This window comes from Salmo trutta, chromosome 27, assembly GCF_901001165.1.
Source record: "Salmo trutta chromosome 27, fSalTru1.1, whole genome shotgun sequence".
Taxonomy (NCBI): domain Eukaryota; kingdom Metazoa; phylum Chordata; class Actinopteri; order Salmoniformes; family Salmonidae; genus Salmo; species Salmo trutta.
Genome location: NC_042983.1, coordinates 36,105,117 through 36,114,511, shown reverse-complemented (window position 1 = coordinate 36,114,511; position 9,395 = coordinate 36,105,117). Strand labels below are relative to the sequence as shown.

At 37.5% G+C, this 9,395-nt stretch overlaps 1 protein-coding gene across 1 annotated transcript; it reads right to left on the bottom strand.

Annotated features, from left to right (window-relative positions):
- Positions 1 to 2,754: 2,754 nt before the first annotated feature.
- LOC115164966 (cysteine dioxygenase type 1) lies at positions 2,755 to 9,189 on the bottom strand. The gene is made up of 5 exons (XM_029717932.1): positions 8,920 to 9,189; positions 6,985 to 7,062; positions 6,209 to 6,372; positions 5,697 to 5,866; positions 2,755 to 3,540 (listed from the first exon to the last, which is right to left on the bottom strand). Exons 1-5 carry the CDS (start codon positions 9,087 to 9,089, stop codon positions 3,511 to 3,513), a joined length of 612 nt encoding a protein of 203 aa, XP_029573792.1. The 5' UTR covers positions 9,090 to 9,189; the 3' UTR covers positions 2,755 to 3,510.
- Positions 9,190 to 9,395: the final 206 nt, after the last annotated feature.

The window sequence follows — 9,395 nt, the reverse complement described above, 5'->3', positions numbered from 1 at the left end:
TTGACTTTAAAGGAATACTTCAGGATTTTGGCAATGAAGCCCTTTATCTACTTCCCCAGAGTCAGATGAACTCGTGGATACCATTTCTATGTCTCGTGCTAGTAGATCAGTCTCGTGCTAGTCTCGTGCTAGTCTCGTGCTATGTCTCGTGCTAGTAAATCAGTTTTCTTGATCTTCTGATCTTGTGTGAAGATAATGTTTTATACACTGATCTTTACAGGAAACCTACTGATCGTAACAGTTTGTTGAGGGCTGACAGTTGTCACCCACTTCCCTTGAAAAATAGTTTGCCCTACAGCCAATTCTGTCGAATCAAAAGAATTTGCATTAAACAATCAGATTTCGACAGTAATATGGCTGAGACTCAGGATAAGTTCAAGGAGCGGGGGTACAACAATGATCAGATTAATATTGCCATTGAGAAAATTCAAAACAAAACGAGACATGACCTTTTTCAAGGTCAGTCTCGCAAAAAGACGCATTCATGCGTTCTTACTACCCGCTATTCAAAGTGCTCTGAACAAATTAAAGGAATCGTTCACAAACATTGGCACATTCTGAAATATGATGATAGTCTTGGTAATGTGTTTTCTGATCTTCCCCTGGTCGTATTCTCGCGGGGCAGAAATCTCAGAGACCAATTGGTACACTCTGATTTACCACCCCAAGATATTCCTGAACAACGCCTATTTGCGCCCATACTGGATGGAAATTACAAGTGTAATGGCTGTGCTCAATGCAATGGCACTTACAAATGTAGACCCTTCAAACACCCCCAAACAGGGAAATCTATCCCAATTAAAGGTGTTATTACGTGTTCCACTAAGGCAGTTATTTACCTTATAACTTGTCCCTGTGGTAAAAATTATGTGGGTAAAACAAAGCGTGAATTAAAAGTACGTATCTCAGAGCACCGTAGCACCATTAGGTGCAAAAACCTGACTTACCCAGTTGCGGCCCACTTTTTGGAGGCAGGCCATTCGATTTCGTCTCTGCGTTATATTGGCATCGAACATGTCACCCTCCCGAGGAGAGGGGGTGACCTTGATAATTTATTGTTAAAACGAGAGGCTGCCTGGATCTTTAATTTAAAGACACTTGCTCCCTTCGGTCTCAACATAGACTTTGATCTGAAGCCATTCTTGTGATTATTGTGATTTTGCCATTGTAATTGTTTGTTAGATACTTTTTAGACTACAAATGCTATGATCATATGTTATCCATTTGTTTGTCTTTTTGTATGTTCCTTGTATACCATTTTTTTAATATTTCAGTTAACCAATGATATTAGGCCATACTTGGCCATGATTACAAACACCTGTGTGTCTCTTGACACTATATAAATGACTCATCTCTCAGTGTTTGTGATGATACCCTGATGAAGACAGCTTAGCTGTCGAAACGTTGGTTATTAAAATTTTTGCATCTGAGCTCTTAGAGTGTGCGGCTTTCCTTTATTTTCTCGTGCTAGTAGATACCATAGAGTTCCAGTCATTGCGCTAACGCTAGTTAGAATTGTCTCGCGAAGCTACCTCTAACTTCCGTCATACTGTATGCAGAGACATAAGACTTCAGCCACCCAAGTCATAGACTGTTCTCTCTGTCCTGAACAGCTTCTACCCTCAAGCCATAAGACTGCTAAATAATCAGTTAAATAGTTAACCAATAGCTATCCAGACTATCTGCATGGACCCTTTTTGCAATAACTTGACTCTTAAGCTGTGGTTAGGGGCACAACTTTCACTCGGGACTGGAGGGATCCCCTCCACATTCTGAAAATGCATTTTTGTCCCCCCCCCAGTTTTATCATTGGAATGTGACACAAAACAAGGCAATGGTGTGCTTTAGGACCATGTGGATGCCCCCAATTTGGTTAGGCTGTTTGGAGTGTTTATCTGACTAAAAAATAAAAAATATAAAATAAATGATATCCCCCCCACCAAAGTTGCGTCCCTGGCTGCGGTTACTGTTAACATAAAATTGATCAGAAATAGCTAACACAACTTGCCATTGGAACACAGGAGTGATGGTTGCTGATAATGGGTCTCTGTACACCTATGTAGATATTCCATTAAACATCGGCCGTTTCCAGCTACAATAGTTATTTACAATACAATGTCTACACTGTATTTCTTATCAATTTCATGTTATTTTAATGGACAAGAAATGTGCTTTTCTTTCAAAAACCAGGACATTTCTAAGTGACCCCAAACTTTTGAACGGTAGTGTATGGTTGTTTTTGTGCTACTTTTATGTACCCATTTCCTGATTTTTGAAAGTCAGCAACTATTTGTATCTTTTCATTTGTGAATTCTTTGCCTTTTCCCATGGTGAAGGATGACAGAGGAATATTACCTAATTTTTATACTCCAATGAAGGGCATAATACCGAAAGGGCAGAACACCTTAAACTGAGTTTAACTTAAAAATGTAGAATGTAGGATGCAGATTTACTTTTTTATTTTGGAGAATCTTTAGGTGTGCCAATAATTTTGACACCTACCTTTGAGAGAAAAACAGTACTACTTATTAAACAAAATCTCTTCCTCTGAGCAAACAATATAGCTCAGGACTGTTTTTGTGTTATATATTTTATACAGTCTTTTTTGCTTATCTTTATCAAGGGTGCCAATAATTATGGATGTGACTGTATGGACAGTAAGCAGGTTTTATATCAGCAAGTACTGTCAAAAACACTTTGTTGATTTGAGAGTATACTAATAGGTTGATTAAAAAACACACACAGAACAGTATCTCATGATTTAAAATGTTTAAATTTAATGGTCAACAGTCAAAGCAAGGCTTATCATTCACAATATCTTATACTGTATTATTCATTTTAACTGACAATGCAATTGTCGCACTATCTAAATTAATCTACAATTTAAAAAAAAAAAACATGCAAAATACTGAGAAAAAGTGAGTGCCTTGTTCTACTGAACATTGTTTTTATTATAATCCAACCGCGACCCACAAGTCCAGAAAATCCTTGACAAGTCTCCTTATACTGAGGTTAAAACAATGAAACACATTCAAGAGTGACACTGAAATAGCTAATGCCAATTAACACCCCTTCTAATCCCAAAAAGCAGAACACTCTGGAAATATCAATGACAGGGATCACATTTTCAAATAATACATGTATAAAGCTAATTTAACTGCACAAATAATTTAATGTTACATCACTATTTTGACAAGCGTTAAGACAATTATTTGTAAAAATCAATAACACTTCAATAAAAGTGTAAAACTGTTGATGACATTCCTTGATGTAAAAGACAACCTATTTCCACTCATACATAATACACTTCAACCATATGCTATAGCAGTGCAAAAGTGTTGTTACACAGGTCACACTTCCTGTTGCTGCAGAATAATTTTCATTCTGTAGCAAACTGGCTCAAATTAAGATCCCCTATATGTCTAGGTATGAATTTTCCTTATTTACAGCTTCATGTTGACTCTATTTGACAACACTATCATTCCAAGCGCAATTGTTTTCTTCTGCGCCTCAGTTGTTTTCTTGTGAGACTGTTGTTTCCTGTAAAATATAAATGTGCAGTAAGTTAGGCCATAGCACGAAGCATGATGATACGCACCACAACAGCACTAATATTCAAAACCTGTATTGGCCATTTGAGAAACTTCATATCACCCAAACACAAAAACAACAATGAAAACAAATCATTGAGGGGAGAAGTGTTGAGGTCCATACTCTTATCTTATCCAACATACTAGCGGTGTTGTAATGTGCAGGCCAGAAGTGGCTTGGTCGAGATAAACTTAAGCAATTTGCGGATTTTAGATAAGCTCCCTGCTGTTGATAAAGCAGCCAGCCAGTCTGAACATTACATGCAGGCTTCCAAATGCTCAATAGATTAAAACTATAGCGGTGTGGAACACAGTCTCCCAGTTACACATCTATCAGCCTGTGGGAACAGATTCCTTGAATTCTTAACCACAACACAAAACAGAAGCTTACACGCTTAAAAAATACAGTAAATGTATTTTCAAATACTAAGGGCTTCACCGAATTGCTGATTGTACTGGGGTGGAAATGACTTGCAGACTTCCTGCGTAATTAAACATCTGGAAACAATTTGGAAAGAAAAGTTAAAGTAGCCTAAGAGTCAGGATGTGTGAGCAGGCAACAGAACAGTTAAAGTAGCCTAAGAGTCAGGATGTGTGAGCAGGCAACATAACAGTTAAAGTAGCCTAAGAGTCAGGATGTGTGAGCAGGCAACAGAACAGTTAAAGTAGCCTAAGAGTCAGGATGTGTGAGCAGGCAACAGAACAGTTAAAGTAGCCTAAGAGTCAGGATATGTGAGCAGGCAACAGAACAGTTAAAGTAGCCTAAGAGTCAGGATGTGTGAGCAGGCAACAGAACAGTTAAAGTAGCCTAAGAGTCAGGATGTGTGAGCAGGCAACAGAACAGTTAAAGTAGCCTAAGAGTCAGGATGTGTGAGCAGGAAACAGAACAGTTAAAGTAGCCTAAGAGTCAGGATGTGTGAGCAGGCAACAGAACAGTTAAAGTAGCCTAAGAGTCAGGATGTGTGAGCAGGCAACAGAACAGTTAAAGTAGCCTAAGAGTCAGGATATGTGAGCAGGCAACAGAACAGTTAAAGTAGCCTAAGAGTCAGGATATGTGAGCAGGCAACAGAACAGTTAAAGTAGCCTAAGAGTCAGGATGTGTGAGCAGGCAACAGAACAGTTAAAGTAGCCTAAGAGTCAGGATGTGTGAGCAGGCAACAGAACAGTTAAAGTAGCCTAAGAGTCAGGATGTGTGAGCAGGCAACAGAACAGTTCCTCTATACAGAGTGTAAAGAGCTCACAGACCAGGGTTGTCCTCATAATGTGACGATGCCAAAACTGATACGTCTCATGTTACTACCTTAGAGGTCACCAATCATGAACTTTCAGCACACTCAGTCAAGTTAAACAATGAAGGTCCAGACACCAAGTTTTTACAGCTTTCAAAACATGTTTGTGTTCTTAAATGAACTTTTAAAATAAGCTGCCAGCTGAACTATTTGTTCAAAGATATCCGTGAGTGATTCATGGGACAATAACGAGTGTCCCACTGTTTCAATTAAGTTCTGTGAGATTCAAATGAAACATAATGTCTGATGGTAGACCTACTCTGTGGACCTTCAACAACAAGCCGTTTGAACCATATCAAATAGCTTATGGCACCTTTCACCACATGTATTGTCATGAATCTTGAGCTGGAGGCAGAACTGAGCGATTCCCGCTAAATGAACCAGCTGCAAAGTCAAAATTGGCTATATTGTAAAAATTCATAAAAACCAAAATGTGCTTTTTGGTCTTAATTTAAGATTAGGTTATGCATTAGGGTTAGCTGTGTGGTTAAGCTTAGGGTTAAGGTACGGGTTAGGTTTAAAATCATATTTTATGACTGTGGCAGCATCAGCTAATGACCACTCTGCATAGCCGCCTTCAGGGCAAGGTTCATGACAATAAATGCCAACCTGCCCTTTCACCAATACATTCACAACTTGCATCAATCTCCACTGGCTTGGGTGATATACTTATGCTCTTAGATAAACGAAAGTTGTAAAACTTCAGTGATTGGAAATAATATCTATTAACACTTAATAAACCAATGCTTAGATAATGATATCATGGCTATAATGAGCTTGGGTAAGAACGTTGCTTAATTTAAGAAAGAATGCTTACAGATTGAGTCCTCTTTCCAAATTTGCTCCAGAACGTCATCTTGGCAGTGTTCTTGTGTCCTGTGCGCTCGTCAAAAGTCTGGCAGGTATCGAAGGGTGGACTGTACAGGTGCAAACTGACCGAACCTTCGGTGTGACTGTCGTTCTCTACTCTGTGCAACCCAAGGGAATCTAAAACCGACAAACACCACACATCTATGATATGGCAACGGAAGGTAAAACATTAAAATATCACACAGCTGTTAGTTCCGCTAATGGTAATTTTACACCGAACACAACACATACGAGTCATACAGTATCCATTAAGAATTTGTATAATATGTAACAATCCTTTGTAACATGTACAACTAGTTTTCAGATAATCAAATACATGAAAGTAAAGATATTCACCTGTAAGAGGATGTTTATAAAGATATACATGCATATTATGTGTGTAAATAATATGAATAAATGCCTCTTTATGTTGTCTGACACTCAAATGTTGAGGAAATACTAAACTGCCTTGAATCTTACCATTGATGTAGGCACACTGGTTTTCTGTCAGAATTCTCTGAGATTTCTGAACCATGTCACCAACATCCTGTGTTTTGTTATTGGGCCATTCAAACAACGTCTCCTTCAGTTGGCCTTGCAGCATCTTCATGAAACAGTGGGAGTCTGTGTGGTCATGGATACTGCTGCAAGTGGTGAAAAACACAGACACTCTTAGAATGTTCCAGAACAGTATTATTTGGGGCTCAGCCTTAGAAAGTTCCAGAACAGTGTTATATGGGGCTCAGCCTTAGTACCTATGGTTATGTGTCTGTACAGGTTCATTAGTTCTAAAATAGTCCTGTTTATGGACACATTTTCTGCCTTTTGTATTAAATGTTATATATCATGTGGTCTACTGACATACAGTATAACTTCACCTCTCAAACTACATTAGCTACAATCTGCTATTCTGTACCTTTCTCTCTGCCTCAAGCAATGTAAGGTGATCAATTGTCAATATCTGACTGTTTGAAAGGGGCAAATTATTACCCAAATGTATTTATCTTTGTAAAACATACATAACGCTGACTTTAACAAGAACCTTGGACTCTGGAGCATGTTTTTTAATTTCAGTAGAACGACATACTGATGTTTTACCTGACAAGTCACATAACACATTGTAATTACACTGGTTCTGCCAATACTATTTCAAACTGACGATATACACTCTTATAGAAATAGCACCGGAATAAGTATGAGGGCTTTCGATGGATCAGATCAAATAACTTTCAACATTGTTTGTAAAAATGTCTAACCTGCCCTGACCCTCTCCCCAACAGAGTAAAATGAGGTTGAACTTTCCGTTCCCTTCATCCACCAGGTTCCTTGTATACCTGGAACACATTCACAACACAAACAGAGGTGTGGGTTAGAACAAAAATACTGTTTACCCATTCAATTATTGGTAGCATTAATTGCATTTTTGCTTATATTTATTATTACGTTAGTCAGCACCTGTCCAACATTGTGGGGTGTATGTCAACTGATGCTTTTAGAACAAAGGTAGGACATCAGATGCCTTTGTTATAGCTACACTGAAATGTAGGACACTGAATCGTATGGTATAGCCACAAACTGATTTGCAACTACCCCAATACCTTACATGCAAATGATCTGGCATAAATACTTACACTAATGTCAGAATAAAGACCAGAGGAAAAGGGTTTGGACAGATGGATTGTTTTATTAGTGGTGTGACTCATTCAGAAAACTTTCAAATGATGTTTTAGCTCCAAACTATCTGAAACGTTTTACCCACCAATTTCCATAAAAATAACTACAAAATGTTATTCCCAAATTCACCACACAGTGATTCAGGCTATTGATAAAGCCTGTTCGTTAGTGATTGGCCTAAATAAATGTAGTAGGAGTACTGTTAATATCTGAGGATATAGAGATCCTTTCAAACAACCTACTATGGCCCAGATCATGTCTCTGCTTAAACTACACCAGTCACGTTTTTGGGTGCATAGAAATTCATCAGTGATTTTGTAGCAGCTGCAAGGTCCAGTGTGTGATCATACCGCAAATGCTCAGCATGTCCTCAAAGCAACCGGTGGAGATCTGTCTCTAATTCTGATTTGCGGACGGGTTCCCACCCTCCATTTACCCCCCACCCCTCACAAGAATCAAAACATTCCCAAGTTGATGGCGGAAGTCGGGAAAAACTGTGGATATGGCATTTTCTTTTTGTTGACGCAAACAATGAAACTCATTTTGAAAGTCTCATTCTGTTGTCAACATCTTCAAATGTAACTTTTTTTAAGTTTTAAAAGTTAGCGCATGCATGCTAGGCTATATTTTATAAATATTTAATATATTGCTTATTTTTTGCTTTTAATATATTGCTTATTTTACATAGCAAAAGTTTCATATAATCTGTTAAAATGTGTTTTGTAGTTAAACATTCAAAATGTAGGCTATATTAACAATATAATATTAACACAGTGAATAATTGCAAATATGAGAGACATCCCACTGCCATTGAATCCTCTGAAGCCTATGTCATGTGTAAGCGTATATATATATATATATATATATATAACCAGAGGTCTAAATCACAGGAGGACTGGCTCGTGGTAATGGCTGGAGCAGAATCGGTGGAATGGTATTAAATACATCAAGCATACTGTTTCCGTGTGTTTGATGCCATTCCATTCCTCCGTTTTAGCCATTATTATGAGCCGTCCATTCCTCAGCAGCCTCCACTGATCTACATGTAGTTGTTCTAAATTGTGTGTGTGTGTGTATATATATATATATATATATATATATATATATATATAAATGAGAGAGAGAGAGAGATAGAGATATATATATATATAGAGAGAGAGAGAGAGAGGTCTAAATGTAATGTTGCCTGCTGATCACTCATGCTACACCTTTCATGTTAATGTTTACACCATATAGCCAGCACTCCACCAATTTCAAGTCAATGGCTGGTGTTTTTTCAATTAATTGTAATACTATTAGTTGCAGGACTTCATGATAAGATGATAACTGCATATAATATACATGTTATTTTTTTAAAACAGATATATTTTTCTATAAAATAGTATGTTTATAACCAGTGTATAGGATATATTCGACATTAAACAGGCCTACTCAACAACACCAATATAGTAGGTATAATAGTAATAATAACAATTATTATAGTAATTTCAAAATAGAAATAAACATAATAATTTTACCTGGTCGGGTCAAACATTGCAAATTGCTTCCACTCCTGTAGATTGCTGTCATATGCCTCCATTATTTGTTTCACCTCATCCACATTGATTTTGTCACTTTCAAAGAGTTTATGCAGCAATTTGATCAGGTCATCAAGACTTTTTGGTTTCATCACTTCGGTTTTCTCCATGGTTAAGTGCGTAATTGTTCTTGAAAACTCGCTTTTCCAACTAACGAAGTGGCCTACTTTTATAGCGTCTCTCTTCTTTTGAGGCCAACTTTTTTTGGACTGTACCATTTATGAAAAAGGGTGAACTTATTATGAGTTCAAATATGAACAACCTTTATGGGAATAACATCACTATTTCCCATAAAGGATGTGTCCTCAATTGTAAATAATAGCTGGGATTTTATTTATAAGATACATTTAAGGTCGAGGTGTTATAATATTCTTAATTATTTACCCCCACATCAAGTAACGTTACTTAGACTAATC

What these genes read in the sequence shown, in the direction of transcription:
- LOC115164966 (XM_029717932.1), bottom strand. Translation starts at nt 9,089, where the DNA reads ATGGAGAAAACCGAAGTGATGAAACCAAAAAGTCTTGATGACCTGATC. An exon ending in GCAATGTTTGACCCGACCAG is followed by an intron (nt 7,063 to 8,919) that starts GTAAAATTATTA and finishes AATGTGTTCCAG; the next exon opens with GTATACAAGGAACCTGGTGG. An exon ending in TTGGAAAGAGGACTCAATCT is followed by an intron (nt 3,541 to 5,696) that starts GTAAGCATTCTT and finishes TATATTTTACAG; the next exon opens with GAAACAACAGTCTCACAAGA.